The sequence below is a fragment of the Pteronotus mesoamericanus genome, unplaced genomic scaffold (assembly GCF_021234165.1).
Source record: "Pteronotus mesoamericanus isolate MK-2021 breed Mesoamerican mustached bat unplaced genomic scaffold, CSHL_Meso_final scaffold_705, whole genome shotgun sequence".
Lineage (NCBI taxonomy): Eukaryota > Metazoa > Chordata > Mammalia > Chiroptera > Mormoopidae > Pteronotus > Pteronotus mesoamericanus.
In genome coordinates, this window is record NW_026555326.1 from 6,636,802 (window position 1) to 6,664,561 (window position 27,760).

The window sequence follows — 27,760 nt, forward strand, 5'->3', positions numbered from 1 at the left end:
CTAGAATCAAGATCCAGGTTCTGACCCAGAGTGTTGTTTTGTGTGTTTTCACTGTACTGCATCCACTTACCTCTACCCCTCGACCTCTTCATCTTCATATTTTCTCCATTGAGTAATGAGCAACAGCAATAATCTGAGGAAGGCAGAGGGGAAAACTGCTCCCTAGAATGGAGTCGGTCCTCCCTGGGCTTCTAACTGTGCAACTGGAATGGTTTCAGTCAGTTTCGGTCGCTGTTATGTTGTGGATTTGATGCTACCACACACCAGAGACCGCCTTTATGTCTCAGATAATCCTTGACTTGGGGCAGACTGGCTTCCTCCCTTTTTCTCTGAATTATCTGACCATGCAAGGGGATTGTAAAAGCCAGAGGCTCAGGTGGAGGTAGATGCTCACTGAGCACTGGATTTATAAAACAACAACCATTTGTTCAGTTCTTTGTAGTTGACAGAGTGCACTCACATCAACAAAGAATAGTGTAGGCTTCTTGATTCCCCCTGCCCTTCCACATCTGTCCTGCCCAGGTGTCCTGGAAAGGTCCAAATCCCCAAAGCTTAGGGTCTTTCTCTTCATTTTTAGGCTTAAGCTAAAAGGGACATAGAGAAGTCATCTAGCCCAGTGATTATCAAATCACCAGTCTGAGGTGAAATGAGAAAAATAGGAAAAACATACTGAATTTTTTTTGGAAAGCAAAATATACTCAGTTTAGAGAGTTTCTTTTGGGGGGCAGGAGATGTACTCATATTTATTCTGAGGTTATGGCTTTTTTATTCTTTTCATGAGGTAATAATAAGAATTGATAGTAGTTGGCTTTTTAATATGTCTTCATTTGGCAAATTTAAAAACTGGCAACCTTTTAATAGTTCCTTAAATTTCATTTTTTTAAAATTTAACTGATTCAGGAAATCCAGAAATCTTGCCTCTGGGCAGGATCTTCTCCAGATGATGAGAATCTCCCTGAAAGGGCTCTTATGTGCAGGTTCCAGAAAACTTGGATTCTGATCTGTCTCCGTGATAAACTCACCTTGTCTTGGTTTCCTCATTTTTAAGCTGGGGGAGGTTCCTACCTCCAGGACAAGGCCATTGGCAAAGGAATGTGCTCTCAGTTCCTCTTCCCCTTTGTCAGAGAGCCTGAGACTCTCCCACCTCTAAGAGGTGTGGGATCAGGCCTTGCCACCTCCTGTTCCTATAGTCATCTTTGGGAATGAAGGAAGTCACCTTCTATCTATGGAAAGGTGGAAGGGATTTGTGGGTTGGACTATGGGAGGGAGCAACATGAAGTGTATTTTACATTTGGGGACTTGGTGTCCAGTAATAATCATTTGGAAACACCTTTGTAACCAGAAGGTCAAGAGTCCAGGGCATTTAAACATCTTGCTATTAGTTTTTGAAATGGTGGATGTTCCTGAGCCCTCAAGGATATCAACTGGAGCTTTTTAAATGTGGAGGCTCCTGGAGGCATTAGAGTGTCTGAGTCTTCTTCCTTCTGAGGAGTCAGGCCTGGAATAGTAACAAATCTGTGGGAATCCCCAGGCAGCAGCTGCCAGCCTGAGACGTGTGGTTAGGTGTGCACATGTGAGCAGATTTGCGGGAGAGAAGTTGTTTTTCAGTCGTGTAGAGCCTCCCAGCCGGACTTAGGGGAAAATTAATTTGAAATCACCATAGACATTGAACTAGATGCTCTTTTTGAGATTTATCTAAGACTCCCTTTTTATGATTTGGAAGACCAAGCCCAGGTGCATGAGATTCTCCTCACCAAAAGGTTTCTGGACAGTGAGGAATCAGTATAGCAGCAGAGCCTGTAAGAGTAGCACTTAGGAAAAAAGCCTTTGGCTGATGACAGGTACCATGGACCTATTCAAAGCAGCTAAGAGAAAAAGACAAAGTGAAAAAGGACCCAAGCAGTACTCATTAAAGATCTCTGCCACAGTTCATCTGATGGCTCCACCAGGGTTTGGAGCAGGTGAGTGATAGTGACAAGGCATCCCTGGTTACCAATGATGGTGGCTCTCCCCAAGGAGGCTTTACTGAGAACTTTGTCCTATGTTTGGGACACAGAGGCATGGAGTACAGTCAAATTCTTGGAGATAGCATCTCTCCTGAGATGTTCAAGCCAAGAGGGCAGAAGATGCTAACCATTTAGCATGGCTTTTTCTGATGGTAAATCTCAACAGAGACACTTTTGGGCCCTTAAAGATGTTCCCATCCCTGTCGTGGTGAGGCTATAGAAAGCACTATCTGGACTCTGGGGCTACCTTTGTCTTCAACTGACTGCGTGATCTTGGATAACTCATTCCCTCTCTGGGCCTCAGATTCTTCACTTGTACAATGAGGGAGTTAAATTTGTGTAACTGTACGTGCCTCAGTCTCAGAGGCAGACAGTAGGGCCTTTCCCAGAACTTCAGGTAGATCTTACTGTTGCAAGAGAAAGAGTGTCTACTATCTCTTTCAGAATTGTCGGTCTACTTACTGTCCAACAATTGTGTGTCTGTTGGAAAGGTGGCTGGAGGTGACAGCTGAGGCAGGTATCCTCCAAACAGCAGATCTATAGGCAGAAACGAGAAACCCACTTGGACAACTGTGCCTCAGATTGGGTCAAGTCCCTAATAATCACCAGTAAGTCCTTAAAATGTGCGTTTGGAGCCAAGAGATCTGAGGACAGCAATTAGCAATTGCCCAATATTGTTCACAGTTATTGGCCAGGGCTGGTTTCTCATTTTAAAAGCCCCCTGGGGCCATGAAACACTTCAGGAGAAACATGCCAAACCAGCTCCACTGTGTTTCCCATCTTCATCATCTCTCTCACACTCAGCATCTTTTCCTTTATTCAGTCCAATTCCCAACAAACTTTGGCCCCTTCTACCCATTAGCATTTCCTGATGCCCAGCTGTTTACTCCCCTGAGAAAGCCTCCAGGGAGTAGGTAACACAGAGGAAGCTGTCAGGGGTGATGGGGTGGAGAGAGGGCTGGAAGCCCAATGTGGTGGGGAATTGGGAAGCATGTGTGTTAAGAATCTTCAGGCATGTCTCTACCTGAAGGCCAACCCAATAACAGCAATACACTGCTTCTGCTGGCTTTGCTCAGGTGGAAAAGCAGCAGATCCTTAAGGGTTGCTCGACTCGTCTTCGGATCATCTCCCCTGCTCCATGCCAACTTGAGTTCCAGGGGGCTGGCTCCAGGCTGCAGAAACCCAAGGACCCAGGGGAGACCCAGACTGTGATGAGGCAAGTGCTTTGGTTGGCTGTCAGCATCTTTCATTTAAATAACTCTGGTCTCTCTCCCTGAAACCCCTTTCTACAAGGGCTGGAGGAGCAGCAGACAGCCCCACAACTCCCCATCTGAAACCCTTGGGGCCTGTGCGTTTCAGAATGGCGACATGGTCCACATACTGTGTATGACCTAAAACCTCCAGCAGGGCCTGGAGCCATTCCAAATCAAATATGTTAATATTTCTGCAGCAAGGCCTATTTAAAGAGTCATATGAAGTGGAATAAATGAAAGACTGTAAAGAGTCTCACGTCAGTTCAGGTCATGCTTTGCTGCTAACTGTAGTCAAGTCAGGTTAGGTTCTGCCACCAGTTGAGTTACAAAAAAGCTTTCAATTTTCAGATGTTTATGGATTTGGGAGTGCTGTCAAGACACTGTACTGCCTCCCCAAATCCTGTCAGGTGCAATCGGCATTCCCATTTCACAGATGAGGAAGCTAGAGCTCAGAGAGGGTCAGAACTTGCCTAATGCCATGCAGCCCATAAGCGTGATTCCAACCACACAGCTGAGTTGTGATTCCATTCCAGGACTGTTGGCCTCCAGAGCCAGGCTTCTTTGTGGGAGGCATGGCACCCCTTATCTCTCTAGGAATGAGTGAAGGACACTCAAGGGTGGGGGTGACACGGTCTGATTAGGGAGGCACTTTCTGTACATATGATAGGTTTTATTTATTTGTACATTGACTTCTGGAATCCCAGGAGGCTTGTGGCTTCAAGAGGAATCCAGCTAGCTTTGGGGGACCGTGAGAGCCAAGCACTGTAGGGTCAAGTTGGGTTTAGTGAGAGAAGCATCACTTGTAGGGGTACACCCCACCTCACCCCATCCTCTGTGAAGAACCCTTGGAATTACAGTGCTTTCTGCTGGAAATCTTGCCTTGAGTAGGGGGCCAATCTTGAGAGAGCTGTCTTGGAGGATCACAAACCCCAGACAAGGATGATATTCATATGCAGCTTGAAATAAGGAAAATTCAATTAGGGGGTTTCACTGGTCTTCACTAGTGATGTGGAAAAGGTCAAGGGAAGTACTAACTCAATCTGCTAAAGACACACCATGTACTTTCAATACTTTATTGGAAAGATGAACATTGGTCTGTTGTCTGAGCTGTCAGATGGCAACTGCCATTTCTGGGTCATCTCTAGGTCATAAGAGATTGGAACTCTTAATAATGCAGGCCCACGTGTCCGCAGTGTTGCTGGGTGGTGAGGAACCTGCTGTCAGTGAACTCCGAGCAGCATAGGGGGGAGACCTGAGCTGTGTCTTTCATTTGGAAGATAGCCATTAGGAAGGGTGGTAGGTTAGTTGGTTAGTTTCCTTAGGAACAAGGAGCATCTGGTCTAGCCAACTAGATAAAAGATGGGGGAAATATTTTTAAAGGGAACATTAGCTCATGAAATTGGTGCCAAGAAAAGTAGGTTTTTCTAAGAAGACCTGAGGGGCAGATTGGACCCCTTGGCCTGAGAGAACTATGAAGCTCTGAGGCAGCAAAGGATGCACATTTGCTTCAGAAAGTGCAGGAGAAAGAACACAAGGTTTTTCCCCCCATGAATAATGGCAGTCCTATGGGATATGTGTCGAGCTCTGTCAGCTTGCTGGTTGAGAAGCCCATCCATCAGCAGTGCCCACCTCCACCTTCATTAGGGGTCTTAGCTCCCCTGTGACCCCACATTTGTTGCCGGTTCCCTCCTAGACATCCTTGGGGCTTTTCTAAACCAGATAGTAGTAAACTCACCTGCTTTCTCTGACCTGTACCTTCATCCTGCCTCTCATCCTGCCTTCTTTTTTTTTTTTTTTTTTTTTTTTTTTTTGTGATTTGTGTGTTGCAATGTATTTAATGCTTGTCTTCCTCATGCCAAGTATGCAGAGGTGATGAGACGTTGAGTCCTGTAGAAGTCATCATGGTCATCTTGTCCCTCTCCCTGGTATAGTTAGGACTTCTGGCTACTTGTTACTGAAACTATGCATAGCAGCTTAAGCCCCAAATGAGGTTTTATTGTAAGGGTCAGAGAAATGGTTGGACCACAGCAACAAACCAGAAGCAGGAAGCCAAAGCCTCAAGTGTGGTCTTGTTTGCTCCTGTCCGTGTGCTGGCTTTAGGCATTGCTCTCACTGCAGAGGGCCCCTCTTCCTGGTCAGTCCACAGGGCAGGAAGTCTCTAGCAGCCACCTTGTGCGCACGTCGCCTGGAGAGGGTGGCTATCTCTTCTCTCTCAGTCCCAAGTCTGAGCCCTGACAAGGGGTTTGCTGAGCTGAGATCAGTGGCTACTCCCATAACCAAGAGAGTGTTGTTGCCAGACTTTAAGAACATGGCTATTGCCACTGTAACTTGCGGGTATTGGAGTGGGGGCAGTTTCTAGAAAGGGGTGGGTACTTTCTATCATAACATTAGCCTGTCTTTGACCTCCAAGCCAGAGGAGTTTGGTGTAAAGCAGAGGCTTCCAACCTGCAGCTCAGGATGGCTGTGAATGTGGCCCAACACAAAATCGTAAATTCACTTAAAACATCATGAGGGTGTTTTTTTGTTTGTTTGTTTGTTTTTTGTGATTTGTGTGTTGCAATGTATTTAATGCTTGGCTCAACACAATTCTTCTTCCAGTGTGGCCCAGAGATGCCAAAAGGTTGAACAACACTGGTAAAGGGTTTACATGCCCCTAACCTCTCTTATTCAGCTCTTTTCTTGCCTGATCAAAGAGATGAACAAGACCTAGTACACAGAAGCCAGAGTGACTGAAGGAACCCAGGCAGGGCATAGCTGAGGTGTCATTGCCATTCCCTGTGGGTAGAAAGGCATGGGACCTGAATCTTGAAGGCCATTCAGGCCCTGACCTTGCCCATTGCTAAAACTCTATCCTTTTATTAAAGTCTTTCTCATAAGATTCAATTAATTGTTCCATTAGACACTGGGGAATCAACATCCAAAAGCTCATCACCATTTGTGAATTCAGTCATTTATAATATCATTGAACCCATTGTCTCTTATTCCATCTTGGGCTCATGAGGACAGCCATGCCCAGCATTTTGTTTAGGTTAGGATCAAATTAGTGTCTATGAAATCATCCCCTTGCATGAAGGCAGGGGTTTGGTTGGCCTCTCTCTTCATCAAAACAAACCCCAGAGCAGAGAAGAAACAAACTGAGGGGTCGATTGTACAATATCTTCATGGTGCCACCCCTTTTTCCTTATGCCTCCTTCATGCCTTATTCCGCCAAACCTCGCGCCTCCATCCAGTGTAATGGCAGACGTGGAGCAGAAGTACTGGGACTGGAAGGTGGGGTGGGAGGCAGGTCCCACTTGGCTCTGCTCTGCCAGGGGTGTGTGGGAGGGAAATGGAGAGCTGAACACTTCCCTGTGATCTTGCCTGATTTCCCTGGAGCCTGGGAGGTGGGGGTGTCTCTGAGTGAAGGAGAGGGAGGGCCTGCCGGGGCCCAGGAGCCGGGCTATTTCTGTAACACAGAACACATCTGCAGCCAGCCGCAGAGAAGGTCAAACTCTGGGCGCAGGGCTGGAATGCAGGGGGCCAGGCAGTGGGGGGAGCTGCGGTTTCACCCCTTCTGGAAGCTTGGAGGGCCCCTGCAATGCCCTTTGGGGAAGGTGGGGCTCCCCACAGCAGAATGCATGGGGTGGGGAGGCACGGGGCCCTGGTGCTGATGGGGATGGTGTGGTACACTGGAGGGGATGGGGAAGTGGTGCAAAATACAAATGCCCTTTGCACTGAGTGGGGAGAACATTAGTTCCAAGGGGTGGGGGCTCTAATCTGTGCTCTCTGCCAGGAAAGCAAATCAGATCCGGCAAAGCTCTGTGTAAAGGGAAAGAGAAACAGTGCTGAGGCAGGGGCGAGGGGACGCAGATGAACGCAGGTGTGTGAGTGTGCGCCCATGTTTAGGGATCTGACAGGCGTGCGGGCTGGCTTCCTGGGAAGTGATGCAGCTTAGCTTAAGGCTCCTTCACCTGCACTGGCCCTTCTAGGGTCCTATCTAATTTGTATCTGCAATCTTTTTTTTTTGAGGACACCCCAAATTGTATAAGCTGCAGGCCCCACAAAACCTGGCACTGCCCCTGTGTCTACATGCAATAGCACCCACTCACCCTCCCTCCGTCCTCTCCCGTGGCGTCTTCTGTGTCATGCCTGAGTGTGGTTAGGGGCTTCCTGAATTTCTGTTTATAGACACAATATTGCCCTGCTCCAGCTCCACCTTTGTCACAGAAGGACCATTGTGTCTAAATCTGAGGGCTGCTTGACCGTTGACCTCCCTGCCCTTGGCCTGCTCCTCTTCTGCACCCTGCACACGAATCTGCTGGCTTTTTTACTTTCTCCTGCTTTGTGTTGTCCCTGGATCAACCCAAACCTCCAAAATGGGCAGAGTGCTCCAGGTGGGAAATTAGCCTTAGAGAGCGGCTCTCTCAAAGCGTTTGAACTACTCAGGACTCAGTGGCCTCTTTTGTCTTCTCACTGATTCTGTGGGCAAGGGGGGTCCCTGGCCCATGTCCAGTGGGCCCCAAGGGGCAAGCAGTTGCCTGTGTTATATACAGCTGGATGGGTACAGCATAGACACTAGAACTTGAGTCTTTGTGGTTGACTCCTTCTGCCTAGTGATGTAACTCCTGGAACTGACTTGCTTTTTAACTTCCAAGTGTGATATGACAGAAAAAAAAAATCTTCCCGTTCAAAGTGTGCTAGGGGCAGACCTCCCTCTCGCTGGAGCTTCTCAGGTGTTGATTAGTCTGACTCCTCAGGAAAAGGAAGTGGGGGGTGGCTCAAGGGCATGACAAACTAGATTTAGTAATCTCCAAGTGCCATCTTGATGGATAACTTCTTTAGGAGCAATTATTAAGCATCCATCTTCATGTGTCAAAGCGCTGAGGGGTTTTACAGTCAGTATCAGGCCATTGCTTCCCATGAGTGAATAGTCCAAGGCAGAAGTAGATAATAATCATTACTGGCGTTTATTGAACATTTACTATGTGCCAGGACCTCTCTTAATCTTTACTTGTATAATCTCACTTAATCCTATGAAAAACCCATGCAGTAGGCACTTCTATGAACCCTTTTTACAGATGGGGGAATGAAAGTGCAGGGGGGTTAAATTGCTCCCCCAAAGCCCCTTAGGTAGTAACTGGTGGAGCCAGGATTTAATCTGGAGCTGTCTGACTCTAGAGCCAAAAATCTCAAGGCCAATGCAGATTCAAGTTAGTAAAAATAAACTAAAGGATTAACTTGTAGGATGATGCATGAGAAGGGAATTTCAATTTGCACAACGAACATGAAGTGGGAAGAGAGCTGCCTTTGGACTGTGTCCTGGGCTCTAATCCCAGTGCGCCCACTTCCGAACCATGTAGCCTTGGGCTACTTACCTGACCTCTCACGTTTCTCTCCATTAGCCCAGGACAGCGGTACCTGTCTCCAGAGGTTAAGTAGAGAATTTGCTGTGTCACGGCCTCGGCAGGTGTTAATTTCCTTGTCTTTCCTGTGCCAGTTGTCAAGTCTTTTGGGGGAGAGGGAGGAGTCTTTTTTCAGGAGAAAAATGTCCAACCAGCCCTCCAGTACCCAATCTCTGGACAAGACTTCCTGCCATCACCCTTTTCTTCTGTCCCCTCTTGGTTTACTGTAGCTCTCAGGCAGCTGTCACCCTCTGGGCTCTCTTCATGTTTGGGTTTTTTTTTCCTTTTAAAAACAAGGATATTCTCTTGCATAACCACAATTCAATTAACAAATTCAGGAAATGTAACATTGATGCAATACTTTACTATACAGTCCATTTAAATTTCACCAGTTGCCCTAATAATGTCTTCAGCGTTTAATCCAGGACCATATTTCTACCCCCCTTAAAACTGTGTCTCAGCCTTCTCTCTGTTGTCCGTGCACTGAGGGTTTTTGAAGAGTAAGAACGCCCGCCAGTCCTTTGTGCACCTTGCCCAGGCTCCCCACTGCTCTCCTACTCCCCCAGCTGCACTAGGGTGAGGAGAGTGAGGCACTCTCCTTAGGCTTAAACTTTAAGAGGGTGTCAAAAACTCAGTAATCAAGATAAGTAACATTTTTCTCTCTACCGTATATGACCAGAAAAGAATCAAATGAGATGAGGAGAGTGCTCTGTGAACTGTAAAGAGTTTTACTTGATATTTTCCCTTCTGCTATATAACAAGTAATCCTTTATTTTTATAAAGACCATATTCAGGTCTGCCACGTTATTTTCATGCAATATTTTTTAAAAAATCAAAATCAGCACAAAAATTTCATGAAGAACAAAATATCAATGTTTTCAATAAAGACAGAATGAATACCTGTGTCACACCAAACTCTGTGGGCGCCTCAAGCTAAAGGGACATTCAGTAACACTGACCCAGTCTTTATTGACAGTACTTCATTCATCACAGATTTTTTTGCATTAATTTTTATTTTTATGTTTTTTCTTTTTTCCTTTTCTTAATTATATTTTTCCATTTCCATTCATACCCCTTTTACCCCCCTTTCCCCACAATCACCACACCATTGTCCATGTCCATGATAATTTTTATTTTAAAAAATTTGCATTAAAATGTTATTAGTCTTGATATCTGAGTTTTTACAGGGTGGATTTTCTCCCTTTCCCCACCATCCTGTCCTCAGAGCAAGGGGGAGAGAGGCGGGGCTCGCAGCCAGCACTGTGCTTGCACCCTGGCCAGAGTAGAAGAGGAGGGAGGGTGGGGGACAGAGCACAGGCAGGAACGGAGGGACACAGAGGCCTGGAGCCCAGTGGTGGATCTGGCCTGGAGCCCTCTAACAGTTTCCAGCTGCTTCCACACCCACCAGACTTCCTGCCTTGGGAGTGGTGTTTGGTTGGATTTTTTCCCCCTCTTTTCTCATCAAATGCGTGATCTAATTAGATCCTTGGATCCCCTCACGTCTACCGGTCTTCCTTGTCTTAGCATGGCATCGCTCCCCTTAGCTGAACTTACTCTGGCCCGGCATCTGCCCGTTTTCATCTATCCTCGGAGCTCCTTCCAGGCCTGTTACTGCCACTGTCCGAGAGCATCTGGCCCATGCTGGGTGAACACCACAGTGCTGGTCCATGTTCCCCATGGCTCTGGGACAAACCAGGGCCAAGAAACACAGGGAAGGGTGTTGCCAGGCTGAGGAGCAGGTCGTGAGGTAGCAGAAAAGAGCTCTGGACCAACTGTTGGATCAGCCTTGCCTCCCATGTAGGAGCCGGGTTATATTTACGTCTTTAAGCTTCAGTTGTTTTTGAATATTTTTCTGCCTACCTCATAGGACCATAAAAGACCCAAATGAGATAATGATGAGTGTGCTTTGTGAACCGTAAAGGGTTTAACTCGATATTATCCCTTCTGTCATAAAACAAATAATCCTTTCTTTTTATGGAGACCATATACAGGTCTGCCCTATTATTTGACCCAACCTGTGAGAGGAGTGCCGGCTGACTTGGGGCCATGTCCACCGCTGCCTTTAACCAGCGTTTCTGTCACACTAAAGCAGGTCACTAGGACAAGCTACAATCCCTTCCCATCCCCCACCCACTTATCCACATTCCATCACAGTGCAAAATGTAGTAGGTGGAGCCCAACAGTCGTTTGGGTTTGTGTGTGGGTGTGTCTCCACTGAAGGCTTTTCTTTTCTTTTTTAAAGCTTTACTGAGGTATAATTGATTTATGATAAACTGCAGATATTTACAGGGTAAAATTTGATCCATTTTGTGAAACTATAACCACAATTCAGATAATGCACCCTGTATGCATCAGTCCCCAAAGTCTCTTCCTGCCTCTTCGAAATTTCTCTGTCCTCCCCAGCCCCATGCAACTTCTGCTCTGCTTTCTGTCACTATAGATTAGTTTGGATTTTTTTAAATAGAATTTTATATAGTGGAATCATACACTATACCCTTTTATTGGGAGAAAGGGGGTGTGACTTCTTTCACTCAGCATAATTATTTTGAAATGCATCATGTTGTATAGATCAGTAATTCATTTCTTTTTATTGATGAGGCAGATTCTCTTGCATGGATGTGACACATACATTGTACTTGCCTTTTCATGGACTTTGGGTGTTTGCTGTTTGGGGTCTTCAAAGCAGTTCCTACGAGCATTGGTGAACAATCCCTGTGTGGACATGTACTTTATTTCTTTCAGGTACAAACCTGTGAGAATGAACGGCTTGTTTGGTAACTGTATGTTTAATTTTTTAAGAAAACTCCCAAACTTTTCCAAAGCAGATGTATCATTTACATTGTCACCAGGAGTGTCTGAGTTCTAGGTCATCTACGTTCGTGTCAACATTTTGGCATGGTTAGTCTTCACTTGAGCTACGCTAGTGGGTATGTAGTGTCATCTCATTTGTATTTGCTTTTCTCTAATCACTGATGATGTTGAGCATCTTTTCATGCACTTTGATATCGCATATCTTCTTTGGCAGAGTATGTGTTTAAATTTTTTGCCCATTTTTATAGTTTGTTGAGGGTTTTTTTTGCCACGTTAAGTGTAAGAGTTCTTTGTGCTACATGAAAGTCCTATGCCAGTTATATGTTTTGCAAACCTTTCCTCTCAGTTTACGGGGTACCTTCTCATTTTTGTAACAGTGTCTTTTGAAGAGCAAGGTTTTTCAGTTTATTGATTTTTCTTTATCATTGGTGTATCTTGTGTCATATTCAAGACCCAACATCACTAAGATTTTCTCCTGTATTCTTCTAGTTTTAGCCCTTAGATTTAGATCTTAGTTCATTTGGAGTTAATTTTTAATGGTACAGTGGAAGGGTCTAGGGTTTTTTTGTTTTGGTATGTGGCTTGCCAGTTTTTCCAGCACCGCGTATTGAAGAGGCTTTCATTTCCACCCCTGAATTGACTTTATCCCTTTGTTGAAAATCGGTTGACCATGCATACAGAGTTTATTATTGGACTCTTCTGTTCCATTTATCTATACAGTTATCATTATGCCAATACCACTATGTTTTGATTACTGTAGATTTATAGTAAATCTTGATCTCAGAGTCTATCTTCCAACTTTATTCTTCTTTTTCAAGTTTCACTTGTTCTTTGGATTTCCATATAAATTTCAGAATCAGCTTATCAAATTCTACAAAGAACATGTTTGGATTTTGTTCGGGATTATAACTCCATAGAAAAATATGGGAAAATTGATATCTTAACAATATTGAGTCTTCTGATCCAAGTAAACTGTTTATCTCTCCCTTTGTTTGGATCCTATTTAACTTCTCTCAGCAATATTTTATAGTTTTCAGTGTATTGGTCTTGCATATCTTTTGTCAAATTTATCTGTGTTTCACATTTTTTACACTATTGTAAGTGATGTTTTTAAAATTTTAATTTTTTCATTGTTTGCTACTAGTATATAGAGGTACAACTGACTTTTTAAGATACGGACTTTGTATCTTGATCACCTTTTAAAAACTCACTTTAACACAGCAGTAGCCTGGAAATACTGAGGTACAGGGTATTTGCACTATATGATAAGCATTTAAAATGGCATGTAAAACATCAGCATCTTTCCTTGTTTTACATCAATAGCACATTCCATTAGCAGGCCTGGGGCTGAAAAGTGTGCCCGCAGGAGGGGTGGTCTGGCGAACCTGACCCTCCCCAGGCAGTACTTCCTTAGGTTTTGGGGGTATATTGAGGGTGAATGAAGTAGGTGGCAATGCAGTGCAGCCCCTTTAAGAGACCAGGGCCAGCCAACCATCAGACCACTGGGGAGGCAGCCCAGGAGATAAGATAAGGCTTCTGGGCTGGTTTCAACCCAGGTCCTGAGCCACAGTGGCTGGACTACTGATAGACAAACAGGAACCAGGGTTGATAAGGGGAAGGTGCCAGCGACTAGACCCAGGCTGGCCAGAGGTGGAGCAGCCTGGTCACCCACTGGGACCTGAAAGGAGAAGAGAGCCTTTGTTGTGGGTGTTAGACCGAGGGCATTTGCATTCTCCTGTATATCCTATCATATTTATGATCATTGTTTAAAACTCCTTCTAGACTGCCTTAAAGACTTTATGTGTAGTAAATGTCCAAATAGATGTATTTATTGAGCTCTTAATGCTTTCTCTACAGATACTTTCATGCTCTAGTGAGATGCTCTGATATAGGATTTGGAGACTACCTGATTTCTTGCTCAGACTAGAAAATCCCGGCAAGGACTTACTCTGAAGAGCCTGTAGCTACTCATTTGCACATATCTGCATAGATTTACATACATCCGGCATGTAGATACTTTCATGTTGGATTTAGATTTCCCCAAATCAGCTGTCTATTTTTAAAGGGATAAAGAGGGGACCTGTGTCTACCCATTCCTGCCCACCTTTCATCTGCATCCTGCGAAGATGTAAAAATGATTTCTGCTACTTGGAAATGTAAAGAAGACAAACCACCTGTGACCACATAGTTCATGCAGATGTGAGCAATCCTTTGCCTGCCAAGATGTTTCCCTTCTTCCTCTCTATTACAATTCCTAGTTCCATTCTCCAAACTCCTGAGTGAGGCAGGCAGTATTAAGGCAAAGAAATCCTCTAGCTGAACAGCCCGGCACTGAAACTGCTTAGCCGCCTCCAAGGATCGTGCACTGGGCCAGGGCAGAGGCTCTTCCTCCAACCTGAAGCCCGCCTTCCCAGCGCTTTAGTCCCAGGCCTGGGAATGCTATGACTACCTTTGTCTGTTCTTCCTCCACCAGGAGTAAATAAAAATATCATTCCCTCCCTCAGATTCCAGCTCCTCTATTGGCCCGTGAAGCAAATATTTCATAATGTGGGCTCATCCAATTGGGCATCATGCCAGAGCCAAGCGCCTCAGGTTGCGAGCGTGCTCCAATCAGGTGGGGCAGCTGGGGTGGGACCAGAGGTCTCCCTCTGCACATGGGAGGCAGTGTACTACTCAGGTGCATGGCGTCAAGGTGAGAGTCGCCACTTCCTCAGGGCTGGGGAGAGGGGACCAGGCAGTCCACCAGCCAGCTGGAAGCAGCCAGTGCTGAAGGGGTTAAGGCCAGTCAGCTTGTGTGGCTGTTAATGATTGTTACTCACCAGGGACCTGGTGAGTATTAAAGGGAAACCGTTCTCCTATTCCTGAGTGTGAAAGGAGTCAGGGTGAGAGCAGAGGGGACAGCAGAAGAGCTCCGGTGAGTGAGTGGGTGGTTATCTGTCCACTGTATGTTTGTCCGGGTGCTGTGGACCAGGTGAGGGAACACTAGATATATCCATTCCTTCAGCTGGAGCTGGCTTTTGTTACAGCCGGATACAAATTTGCAGCTTGGGGGCCAGATTCTGATATCATTGCTGTTTATTAGGAGGAAACCTTCAGGACTGTTTTAGTCTGAGGAGGTGAACTGCTTGGCACAGAAGCCAGAGATACAAACCATTGTCTGTTCTGATGCGGAGACAATGGTTTTGTGTTGTCACCCTGCAGGCAAAGCTGCAGCCGCTGCTCTTCCTCCCTCTCTGAGCCATTGTCTCCAGAGCTCTGGGCAGAAGCGCCGCGGGCCTCCCCGGAGGGCTGGGAGCGGCCACAGAAGGAAGGTGGAGAGGGCACAGCCAGAGGAGACAGAGATCGCCCTGTCTTGCCTTTTATCATTTTTACTTAGATGTGGAAAAGTGGAAGGGAGACCCGGCCCGGCCCGGCCCTTTGTGGGATGGTGCAGAGAGTTGGAGGGAGAACTCTTAACTCAGTAAGAAGACAAAGTTGTCATTTGGGAGCAAAATTGAAATCTAGGAAGGAAGGGCACCTATACTTTGGGTTCAAGTATTTACTGTCCACTTTCCTCAACTTCCCATTCAGATCCCTCGTTCTCTCATCCTTCAGAACACCTGTGCTCTTTGACTAGGCACCTTCTCATGACATGTCAGACTTGTGAAGGAACGTGGACAAGAGCCCCTTGGTTCTGCTGCAGGAGATGGGTCAGGCCGACTTTTCTCAGATGATGTCTCTGTGTGTGTACGCGCATATGCACGTGACAGAAAAATGAGAGCCTGATTAGTCTCCGAGGCAGAAATGTTGACTTTACCCCCTCTAAGCCAGGAGCCCTTTTGTCCTCTGCCTCTTTCTTGGGAGGAAAAAGGTTTGGATGACATAATGGTGATGTGAGGCGGCTCTGGAGTGGTCTGTTGGTCAGGAACAGAGTGCCCCTGTGCCAGTCGTGGAGGCAGATTTGAGAGATAAGGCAAACCTCCCGGTGGCAGGCTTTTCCTGGTGCTTTCTCTGCCTGGGCTGCCCTCAGGCAAACAGAAACCGGGCACAGTAAGGGGAGGTGCCAGCCCTGCGCGCCCCAGCGCCAGAGCACAACAGCCGCGCTTCTGGGGGTGTGAGCCGAGCCAAAGGGGGAGGAAGAGACTGGGCCACTTGTCATGCTCTGCCTCGTATTGAGAGTCGGACACAAATGTGACCAGCCTCCTAGGAGAAGCACCGAGGGGACTGGGGCTCCCAGTCAGCAAGGGCTCCATGGATGCGCAGCGGGCGCAGGCACCCCGCATGCTCAGAAGGGCTTGGTGTGCCGCTCTGCTGTTGTCATTCTGAGAGACTGATTGATTGATTGTCATTTTTGATGTTTTATTGTTCATGCTATTACAGATGTCCCCTTCCCCCCTCGCCCCCTCCACCCCGCGCACCCCTGGCTCCCACAGTCCCCCCCCCCCACCGCTGTCCATGTCCATGGGTCCCTCATGTAATCCCTCTGACTAATCCCTTCACCTTCTTTCCACCAGTCCCCACCTCCTTCCTCCCCTCGTACAGCTGTCAGTCTATTTCCGATTCCGAGGTTTTTAATCGACAAGGGGCTCCACATTTTTTGTTTTGTACTGGGCCTTGTGAATTTTATAGCCCATGCAATTTCCAGGCCCAGCCAGAAGTTGTAGCAGCAGGATAGTTGTTCATGTGCTCCAACAGGTGTACACAGATGCACCTGTTACTCAGGTGTCAGTTATCAAGACTGGCTTCTGTCCTGACCCGGACCAGCACAGCATCCCTTTCCCTTTCCTCTTCTCTACTGGACTCCCAAAGCATTCTGTTCCTCCTTGTCACAGCTCATCTGCCTTCAAGACCACTGCATGGCAGGGGGACAAGGGAGGGAGCAGCAGTGTCCCTTACTTGATTCCCTTTCTCCTTTTCCCCTTTTTCCCAGGCCCCCTCTTTCCCTTGTCCGGGCTGGGGTCTAGGCCTGGGAGCACTTCTTCCATTCTTCTGAGATCTTTCCCCCCTTCTCTAAGCCATGGTTGTCCATGAACACACTCTGGCACCTGCTTCATGTGCCATTTATTAGCACAACGTCCATCAGGTCTGGGTAGGTGCTAGAGTTGGGACAGGGCAGGTGCAGGGCAAAGAAGACTCCTAAGCCTGCTGTCCTCGCTGGCAGCTCCTCTCTCTCTTCCCCCTGTGCTGGCTCGTTTTGCTCTGGACCAAAAGGCCCTGCAGACCACTGCTTTCCCCCTCCTCCCTCCAGCCTCAGCCAAAAGTTGGCCAGTTCAAGAAGATAAGGAGGGCAGGAGGGAGGAAAACGTCCCCGTGCCTCCAGACTTTTTCACTTGAACTCTTTTGCATTTTTTATGTCTCCTGCCTCCACCTCTTTGAGCTGCAGTATAACCTTTCCCAAATGCCTCCCCTCTCCCACCTGCCCCCAGCAGGACTGTTAGTAACAATATTTTTATTTTTATGTAATTTTTAAATTTTTATTTTTTCTTAATAAATGAAGACAGGGACATCTTTGGGAAGTTTATGTTTTCTTAATAAATGAAGACAGGGACATCTTTGGGAAGGGGAGCTATATCAGAGAGAGAGGAGAGGAGGGAGGGAAGGAGAGAGAGAGAAAGAGCGAAACATCAATGTGAGAGAGAATAATCAGTCAGTCACTTCCTCTACGCACCCCAACCAGGGATCAAACCTGCAACCTAGGTATGTGCCCAGGAATCAAACCCGCAGCCTTTTTGGTGCACGTGAGGATGCTCCAACCAACTGAGCCACTAGACCAGGGCAGTGACAATATTTTTAAACTCTGGAGGGGGAGTCTCAATACATTTATTTTTTAAAAATGATGGATTATCCAAATTATTTTTAAATGGGCTTTGAAATGTATCATTTGATTTTAGATTTTTACCTTTTTTTATTGTTGCTGGCAGTAGATTTCCCTTTCTTTGCAGTTTAACTGAGGAGTATAAGGGCACATATATTCCCTAAGGACACTGAGCACACAACTGGTGGAAGGACAGACTGGTTGGAAGTCAAGTATTTCATAGACTCCCAAAATATTAAACTGGAAAGTGGCTTAGAGACTATCTAGCCCAGCACTGTCCAATGGGCTGTTCCACTTGTGGAACGTGCTGCAACTGCTCTGTCCAATGTGGTAGCCACTGTGGCTGCTAAAATGTGGCTGGCATGACTGAGGAACTGGATTTTAATTTTATTTAATTTTAATTAATTGTAAATAGTTACATATAACTAATGGCTACTAAATCAGATGACACAGATTTGGGATAGTGCTACTTGTTTTATTTTATTCCTTTATTAATGGTTATAATGGTTATAACTTCAGACACTTAGCAACTATTATGTGTCAAGCATTCTCCTACACCAGCAAATTTTAACCAGTGAGCTGCAAGAATTTTTAAAACATGCGATACCTATTTATTCAGAGGCACTGACCTCTTTTCCTTTAGACTGTCAAATAAAAAGTGACAACAGCCAACACAGCAATAGCCGTCTGCGTGAATGCCCTGTTTCGAACCATAAATATATAGGTCATATAGTAGAGTTGCATCTTATTGGTCAGGTTGTGTAATAAGGTTGCATTTTATTGTTTAATTCCCGGTACCAGAAATCCTTATATACGAGTATAAGCACCTGGTTTGTTTGTTTTCTTAAGTCACTTTGGAGCAGAAAGGGTAGGTAATAGTTTATTACATTTTTGTAAATCAACCAAAATTCTACCTATTTTTTGTCAGATTGGCAAAAAATACATTTTTTGGTACGCCATAGAATTTTAGTAATTAGCTTATGTGTACCATGTGGTGAAAAAGGTTGAAAATTGCTGTCCTAGATGCTTTAAGTGTGATCTTGTTTAATCCTCACAGCAACTCCAGTGTTGCTCCATGTAGAACCTGAGACCCAGGAAGGTAGCGGATCAGTACTGAGAGCCCTGCCCTCTCCCTTTTCCTTAAGGATAATCCACACACAGTCTGTTCTTGGTCTTCATCAGACAGCTTTCTACAAACATTCTTTAAGTTCCTTCCCTCCCAAATCTTACTTTTCTGCTCTGAGATGTCTGAGGAGCTCATGACAATTGTCCTCAGTCCACAGAGGGAGACGACACCAACGACTCTCCCCAGGCAAAGCTGTTTTCTGGCTGGTTCCACTGGTAGCCCTTGTCCCCAAGCTCCTTTTTGTCCTCCCTCTAGCAGACAGCAATCCAAGACATTCCTCTGCCTTCAAAGCCCTTGGCAGGCTCCCCAAGTACATGGGAAGTTCCAGACTCCTCAGTCCTGGCAAAGGAGAAGTTCAGAATTCCCCACAATCCATGTGTGTCCCCACTGGCCTGTTACTCCGAGCGTAGAAGAGACAAACAGCTGAGCTGCCCTAGGGCACAGGGGCAGACTCTCCTTGTGCCCCCAGGAGCAACTCTACCCTAGAGATTTGCTGCCATCCCACCTGCCTCTGCACCCTCACCCCATGCAACCCCCCAGGTGAGGGCTCCTTCCTCCACAAGTAGCCGCCCAGGCTCTTGCTCTCCCACTCCCATTGATTTATTGCTCTCCTCTTCCCCAGACAAATCCTCTGCTTTGTAGACACTTATCTGAGTCCAGCTGGCCGGTAGGAAGGGGGAAGGGAGAGGCGGGGCTACAGAACAGATGGAGAACCTGCCCATGGGAGCCAGTGAGAGGAATTTGAGGCTGAGCTCTCCTGCTTCTTTCACAATTCAACATCTCAAAGCAGAATGACACACGTCCCCACCCGCAGCCATGGTCAGAACACTGGCCTGCCTCTACAGCTACTCCATTAGATAGCCCTTCAGTTCCAGCTGTGTGTGAGGTGCTGGCCAGAGCACTGTGACAAAGAAGCATAGGCTGTAAGGAGTGTGCATGTGGCTGTTCCTCCACATCTCTGTGCCTAGGCAGGACTCTCCCTGCCCCCACATCACACACAGTCCCCAGATATATGCCCATAGGGGTTAGGAGTGGGAGGGTTTGTGGCTTTCATTCCTATGTTCTCCCAGCAGGCTGTGGAGCTGGAATCTCCCTGGACAGCGAAGCTCTCTTCCTTTTCTTTCCTGGAGACTAGGAGCTCAGGGTGGGCAGGTAGAAGGGACCAGGGCAACCAAGGACACAGGAACTTTGTCTTGTCTCTCCTGCCACTATAGCTGGGGCAGTGGACCTCAGCTTCCCTGACTTTAAAAGGGGTCTTGCCTTCCTTCCAATGCAAGGACCAGGGACCACGCCTGCGAGTTTAATTTTTTCCCTTAGTTCTGACCCCCTCTGCACGATCACCTTTCTTCCTATGCTGTCTAGTCTGGTGAGAAATTTGTGTTTATGGAACAAGACTTATTACCATTGTTTCATTCTTAAAGGAGGAAACTAAGGCACAGAACAGCTTGACCCTCAAAAGTGGCTGGACTGGGAACCAAAAAGGCATTTCTGTAGCTTTTGAGGGTGTGGAAGGAAGGACATCAGCCCAGCTTCATACAAACACTTACTTTGTAAAATTCTTCCCTGTGGGGTGGGGTCACCGCTCTCTGTGGGACACCAGAACCAAATCTGCTGAGCTAGGAATGAGTGACCTTCCATGGGCCCGGAAGAGGACAGCTGGGCTGCCTCAGCCTCTGAAAGGTAGGGGGTTGGGATTGAGCTCAGAGCCGGAGGAGGAGGGGTAATTAATTATTGCCCTGCCCTGTTACCTCTTGGGACTCTTTCTGTGTGGCCAACTGTCAGGAGAAGGCAACTTGGAGGCCAAGGGGAGGGGACTGGAGCCTTCTCCCTCTTTCTATCTGGATTAGCTGGGGGCTGAGAGAAGGAAAATATGGAGCTGGAGCCCCAGGGAGCTCCTTTCTCTCCCTCTTTAATTTCCCCTTCCCCCTTGCAGGGACAACACAAAAGCACAAGGACAAGAGTGTGAGGTGCTCTGAGGAGTTGCGTTGGCCCTGTTTTCCACATTGGGACAGGGTGCGAGGGGGAAAATGCCTTCATCCTGCCCATGATGCCTCTGGGCTCCAGAACCCCAGTTTTCAACACTCGAAGGGACATCTGTGTTCAGACAGTTAAGGGGTGGCTGTCCTGGGAATGGTAGGCAATAATATAGACATCTTTTTTTCTAAAGGGAGGGAGGAAGGTGAGAAGCATCAATGTGTGGTTGCCTCTCGCGTGCCCCCCACTGGGGACCTGGCCTGCAACCCAGGCATGTCCTCACTGGGAATTGAACCGGTGACCCTTTGGTGTTCAGGCTGATGCTCAATCTGCTGAACTACACCAGCCAAGGACCTCCATCCTGAAGGGCACTGGCCTGGGGTTCTGGAGGGCCCTGTCGTGTCTCTGGATCACCGAGAGGTGGGGAGGGCACTCAAGAGGCTGGCAGAGCAGGTCTTTACTAACCCATAAGGAGGAAGTTCCACATTTTAGTAACTGGCATGGCAATGCTGAATATCCACCCTGGTTGTCTTCATTTTTCAGAAAACAAAAGGAAATCTTGAAATAAAATATAATCAGTTTAAAGATGAGATAATCCAAGCTAGGATGGAGGATCTTCATGAAGATTCCTCACAAAGTTCTTCTGAGAGATATTCAGATCCCCCCCACATTTTACAAACACACGTACATGTATAACACATACACATCACACATATAATACACATACATGTATGCTTTATATACATGTATACTCACATGGACAGGTCTACAGTTACACATACTACACACACAATAAATACCATACAACACATACATATACATGCACCTACACACATAGACACATAGGCACACAAATGCACACACAATAAATATGTATGCACACATAGACGTGTACACACGGGCACAGATACTAACACAGATATACACCAAATAACATGTATGCACATGCACATTTACACAGACATACAGAGACACTTATGTACACACATTTATACACATAGACACATACATACTATCCACATAGATACATCACACTTCACACATAGACACAACATACAAAACATACACAAATAGATACACATACTACACAATGCACATGCATACATACACAGTACACATGTACACACACATAGGCATATTCACAGGCACAGGCGCACGCACAGTGAGCCCTTACCTTGACTAAAGAGTCCACAGGCCCTCCCATCTGTACCTGCTGCCCTAGGCTTTCCTCTCTCCTATTATTGGAATAACAGGGACGCAGATGGGAAAGGACATCCACGTAGCGTGGAAGGGAGGAAACCTGGATCTGGCCCCCGATGTGTGATTTCCACCCCTCGGCTCCTGAGCCAGCTCTTTTCCTTTCTGCCTGAGGTGAGGGTCCAGCTCAGGGCTACCTTCCCCAGTGTCCCATGACTGGCCAGTGTGGGTAAGGAAATGTGGGTTTGCCCTGAGGGTAGGGAGGGGGGTGTGAGCACAGGCAGAGTTACGCGGGAAGAGCAGTGCAGCCCACTAGCCTAGCGTTTTCTGAGGTCTAAGCTTGCTTGTGGGAGGACCCCCTCTTCATGCCATTTTGGAAATTACTGTGACATAGGAGCAGGGTGGGGCCAGGACAGAGAGAAGAGAGAGTGAGTGCAAGCACAAGACTGGCAGCTGGGCCCCCAGAGCCTGCAGGAGTGGTGGTTTGATCTGTAGGCAGCAAATGGAAAAGAAACCATGTCTTTAGAGGAACGCCTCACTTGCAAATGCCCGGAGGTGCCACCAGGGCCTGGCTCACTTAGGCTTCTACTCTGTGTGCAACAATAGTCAGGAAAACAGAGGGACTCTGGAAGGGAGAAGTTGACTGGGGAGTGTATGTTTTCCTAGGAATGACGGGGGAGCTCCAGGCAGCAGGCACCTCAGGGTTGTTGGAAATGTAAACCTAGCTGGGTTTTAATTGGGACAGAATGCCGGAGCAGATAAAGTGCCTTGAAAATAGTGATGAGATCCAGAGGGGGAGGTGGAGTGAAGGAGCCAAACCTCTCCCCACCTTCCCCTCCTCCGTTGGCAGTAGAAATCCTCTCTGGAGTGTGGACAGCGCCTGCCTGGAATTTGCTAGCTGGAGGGAAAGAATGAAGTGCGAGGGATGGGCTATAGGCAGCTGGCCTTCCCACTCACCTCGCTGTCCTCTCTCCATCTACTGAGCGGTAATGCCAGAAGCCAGAGTGTTCTCCGGATGGAGAAGCCTGGCCAGGGCTAATTCTCTGTCAGCAGATTCTCAGGAGCTATGGAAATGAAGCAGCTTGGTGTACGGCAGATAACCAAGAGGGGCCCAGGGATGGAAGGAGTTGAGTGCCTTTCTCTCGTTGTTTAATATTTATCACAGTGGGAGCTCTGGGCGTCTAGCCCGGGTGTGTGTGTATGCAAATATGCATGCTGCAAAGGGTCGCGAAGATCCAGGTTGAGTATGCTGCTTTTGAGTGTGTGGTGCCAGATATCACTCCGGATGGATGCTGATTCTTGCGGAGGATGTTTGGAGAGGAGTCAGTACACAGCTACCTCTGCAGTGAGGTTTTCACTAGGACATTAGAGGTTTAGAGTGTCTGTTGAACTGGAGAAAAGCCTCAACTAGATGGAGAGACAAATGACTGAAGATCGGAGAGGATTTGCCTCTTTTCTTTGTCATTTACTGGTCTTGGTGCTTCTGGAATGCCAGCCCCTCATGCCCAGCCTTCTAAAGCCCGAGACCCTGTAATATCATTTTCTAGCTTCAGCACCTGGCATATTTCTTTATTTGTTTTTAAGCAAAATGATCATGACCATTATCTCTTATGCATAAAACATTTAACATTTTTTAAAGTTTACAGCTGTTATTTTATAGGAGAAAAACTAAGGGTCACCCTGGCTGCTGTGGCTTTGTGGATTGAGCACCAGCCGGTGAACCGAAAAGTTGCAGATTCGATTCCCAGTCAGGGAACATGCATGGGTTGCGTGCTAGGTCCCCAACTGGGGGCACGTGAGAGGCAACCGATCTATGTTTTGCACATTGGTGTTTCTCTCCCTCCCTTCCTCTCTCTCTCAAAATAAATAAATAAAGCCCTGCTGTGTGGCTCAGTGGATTGAGTGCGAGCCTGCGACCAAGGTGTCGCAGGTTCGATTCCCAGTCAGGGCACATGCCCGAGTTGCGGGCCAGGTCCCCAGTAGAGGGTGCATGAGAGGTAACTACATGTTGTTTCTCTCCCTCTCTTTCTCCCTCCCTTCCCTTCTCTAAAAATAAATAAATAAAATCTAAAAAACAAAACAAAACCTAAGGGCCAAAGAAGTCAAATCAAAGTGCTTATTCATGTTGCATCTTGGACTGAAAGCCTGGTCTTGCCAATTCTCTTTCCACTGATGGCACTGGCGTTGAGGCCACCTTCACCTGTCCAGGGAACAAGATGAACACCTGGATGCTCCTGCCTCCATCCCCAAATCTCCTTTACTGCCTTTCCTTGGTGTAATTTGAGAGGTCCATTTGGAGATGTATTCATAACCATTTGTCCCTGTGAAATGGAGGCCCTTTGAAATCCCAGAAGAAAAAGCAGAGGAGAATGAAAACTGATTACCCCTATTTGTTTGTTTGTTTGTTTTAATGTTCTGAACCTGGTAAATTCTTCCTGATGTCAAAACTAAAATGAAAACTTGCCATTCTGTGCAATTTAGTAGCAAAGGAAAAGAACCCCAGCTAGGCATTCTGTGTGCCGCGTGTGGACGCAACCAAGGATCTCGGAGCTCTCAACAGGCAGGGCGAGCTTGAGCCTCCATTCCTATTCCCTGTGCTGCCTTCACTGGGCACAGGAGCAGCAATTCAACTCGCAACTTAAGTGAAGGCTGTTGGAGGCCCTTGGGCTCAGCTTGAAAGGAAAGGGGATATTTTTGCTTCTAGAGAAAGAAAACTCATTTTCCCAATGCACCTCCACGCCCTCCTCCTGTGCAGATGAGCTTAATTTTCATCCTCTCTTAATGAAGATGGATCAAAGCTAAACTGTATATTCAGGGGAAAGCCAGGCAGGGGAGTTGAGTGAGAGGGTGAGGGGGCAGAAACAACTTCTCTCATGGAGAGGAAGTAATTAATTTTAAGAGAGAGCAGAGATAGGGAAGCCCTTGGTAATAGAATGTCAAACTCCAAATGCAGGTGAATAAAAATTAAATCAGAGCATGGAGAGTTTCTTTTGTTCATTCATTCACTTGCTCATTCATTCAACAAATACTGTTCTACTGCACATAGGCGGAGGCCTCAGGTGTGCACCAGGAGAGGCATAACCACGGCAGGGCTCAGGCAACTGGGCAGGGAGAGTGTGGTGTCTGGAAACTGAAGCCTCTTGTCATTAGGACAAAACATTTGCAAATGTACCACTAAATGTCTGCGTATATTGGCCTTTTGAATTTAGGATTAGTTGCTTAAATATCAGAAGCTGTTGACCCCAGCTATATCTAACCAGCTTGTTTTATCACAGGCTAAATAATAGTGTTGTCCCTTTGCTTTTCTGTTCATTGATTGCATTGTCCTCTGACCAAGTTCTATCCTCAGTCCAAAAGAGTAGATTAGCCCCTCCCTTTCAATGTCTGTTGTGACATCACACAATTGCTCTAACAACAGACTGTGATGTCAACAGAATGCCTGGTGCTGCTGAGAGGAACTATGTTAGTCTGAAAGGATTCTGTCTTCTGAAGATAAAAATGGATTAACCTTGAAAGCCAGAGGGACTGAAATTTTGTATGAAAAAGAGCGCCTTGGCAGTGTCGGAACAGTGGGTCTGGAGCCTTCCTTGCTTGAACCCTTTACAAACAACCAAAGCACTTAATGAAATGGATTGCAGAGCCAGCGGGCTTGCCTGGAGGTAGGGAGATGGAAGAGATGACCTTCTGAGGCCCTTGCAGTCCGAGGACCCTAAGTCACGGAGGACATTAGGAGAAGGGGAAATCTGACCGTCTTTGGTGTCTGGAGAGGTCCCGAGAAAGAACGGCAATGCAGCGCTCCTTGCCCTTGAGCAGATCTGACAGTTCCCAGCTGGAATTTAGCATGTCGCATCTGGGAAGATTTTCAGAAATAAACACACGGTGACCCCCCTCCGCTCCATTTGCTGCCCTCTACACAAGCTTTAGGAAGAAGCTTTCCTTCAATTTTGCCCAAGCAAAGAAGCCAGTTCTTGCCACCAGCGTTGGCTCTACAACACCAGCGCCATGTGCTACACGTGCTCCTCATCAGCTGGACCACCCTAAGCAGAGGGCAAGGGAGGTGGGGCAATGTCGAAAGGGAATGTGTCGGGGGGACTTGGCAGAGAAGCTTCGCTCATTCTGCTCCTCTCCAGACAGAAGAAGGCTGGGCAGATTGAGAGAGAGGAGACTTAATCAACCTCAGCTCCCAGGCAGCGTGGCAACAGCAGCACATGAATCGGAGCTTCATTTAACCCTTATGCCACAGGAAGAGAAGTGCCTCTGGGAAGCAAGTTGATTTCAGCCCAAGGGCCTGTGTTCTGGGCTGGGAGTTGGATGCAGGGAGGACTCTCTTCCTGCAGGTCGGCTGGCTGAGTTTGTGCCATGGACATGGGCATGCAGCCCCAGACTCCTCCGCCCTCCCAGCTGCTCTGTGTCCTTAGCTCAGTGAGGTCGGACTACCTGGAAGTTGTACACCTGCTCCACGTATGCCTGTCTCTCCATCTCAGCATTTTCTCCTTGGGACTTGGGCTGGGAGGATCATCCCCTGCTCTCTTACTCTGTCTGGAGCTCTCTGACTGGCCGAATGCTGGGGAGCCACAGGACCCCTCAGGCACCTGGGCCCCCCTCCCACCACCTGGGGAGTGCCCTCCCCCTTCCCTTGTGCTAGAGCCAGGAGGAGGGGGGACGAGCAGTGTCTGGAGCTCGGCCAGGGCCCTGCGCGGGACCGAAGGACTTACTGCTCAGAGGCATGGTAGGAGCAGGGTGGCTGGTGGGTCCTCTGAGGCTGCCGAACGAGGACAGAGCTGCCAAAAAGATGTTGAAATTTCGGGCTGATCGCCGGGTCAGGTAGGGATGTCTTCAGTGGACAGGAGCCAAGCAAAGTGAGCTTGTGGAGTTGACAGCTCCTTGGATCTGGGGCTTCAGAGTGTGGGGTCTGCCTGACCTGACCTGGAGGAGGGAGAGCAGTTAGGTCAGTGGCTGCTGCATTGCAGTACTTGTCAAGGGGAAGCTATTTTGAAATTGGTAGTGCTGGGACAGGGAGAGGACGTCATCTGTAGGGGTTGCTGGGTAGAAGAGTCTGGGGCAGGGAGAAATTCGCTGTGTCCTGAAAGAAGTGTGCCAGCCGACAGCAGACTGCTGCTTCTCTGTGTGCGTGTGTGCGTGTGTGCGTGTGTGCGTGTGTGCATGTTTACTAGGGCCTGCAGGGAAGGTCTCGGCAGAGTTAGCACAGGAACACATAGAGTGGAAGGGGCTGAGCTGGGGGACAGGTGCTCCCTGCCACTGGGATAAAGCAGAGACCTTGGTACCTTGAGGACCTTAGTTGTCACAGATTGCCAGGCCCTGGACCCCTAGTTAGAGCAGAGCCAGGGGTGAGGGTGAATAAACAGCTACCCTTCCTTGCAAAGCTCTCCCACAGTTAGGTTAAAGAGATCATCCTGGTTGCACCTGGCAGGGAGGGAGAAAGAGAGTTTGAGAAGCGGGGAGCAGGTGATCAGTGTAGCCATGTTAGAACCCAGGCCAGGTGGACAGGGCCAGAGCTAGGGTCCTGGTCAGCAAGCCCAGGCTGCAAAACCCAGACCTCCCCTAGGCTGTAGCCACCGCCCACTGTGCTGCTATTTACTACATGTCTTTGAATTCCATCTAAACATGACTGGTTGGAAGCTGAAAAAATACCTTTTGATATTATCTTTAGCTTCAACAGAGCGTTCAAGGGCTGGAATGGGCCCAGGGCTATTGAAAGGGGGTCTCCACAAGGTTATTTTTTCTCTTGAGCAGCTGAAGGGACCAGGCTAGAATCTCCTTCCTCTGGCGTGAGCTGACCAGCTGGCCCTCTGCCATGGGAGCGCTAATGTGGCCGGCTGGTGTGGGGACCCACGGCCTCAGCACCACCTCCGCCTGTTCTGCCAGGGTTGGACTGAGCCTGCTCGGGGTTCTCACAGTGTCTCTCTCAAGAGGGGTGGGTGAAGGGGACCTTAACACTCTTCTAGCCCCTCACTGGCTGCATGCTTGGATCTCCTACAACTTCCTTGTCAAGGTGGTCCCCTGTGTGCAGAACCCAGCTCACACGGCTGCCATCTGTGGCTTAGACCCACGGTGCCAGCCCCTCCATGCTCTCTCTTCTGCCCCTCCACCAACCCCCCAAAGAGCCACCAGGGAACGAGCCTGACATTCAGTCAGCCAGAAGAGCCCCAGCAGGACTTCCCAGAGGAGCCTGCGCCATATTGCTCCCCATCTGCCTC

At 47.7% G+C, this 27,760-nt stretch overlaps 1 protein-coding gene across 4 annotated transcripts in view; it reads left to right on the forward strand.

The window, feature by feature from the left end:
* Window positions 1-27,760, forward strand: part of PLEKHA6 (pleckstrin homology domain containing A6) — a 133,845-nt gene that overhangs the window by 62,553 nt on the left and 43,532 nt on the right. Inside the window, exon 1 of one of the 4 annotated variants that reach the window (XM_054563443.1) lies at window positions 13,972-14,143. The exons of 1 other annotated variant lie outside the window; for it this stretch is intronic. In XM_054563443.1, the coding sequence (XP_054419418.1) occupies window positions 14,022-14,143 (122 nt within the window). In that variant the 5' untranslated portion in view covers window positions 13,972-14,021. Of the gene's footprint in view, window positions 1-13,971; window positions 14,144-14,201; window positions 14,281-14,306; window positions 14,366-27,760 lie in introns of those variants that run through there. 2 more of the 4 variants (XM_054563446.1, XM_054563444.1) reach the window with 2 other exon arrangements.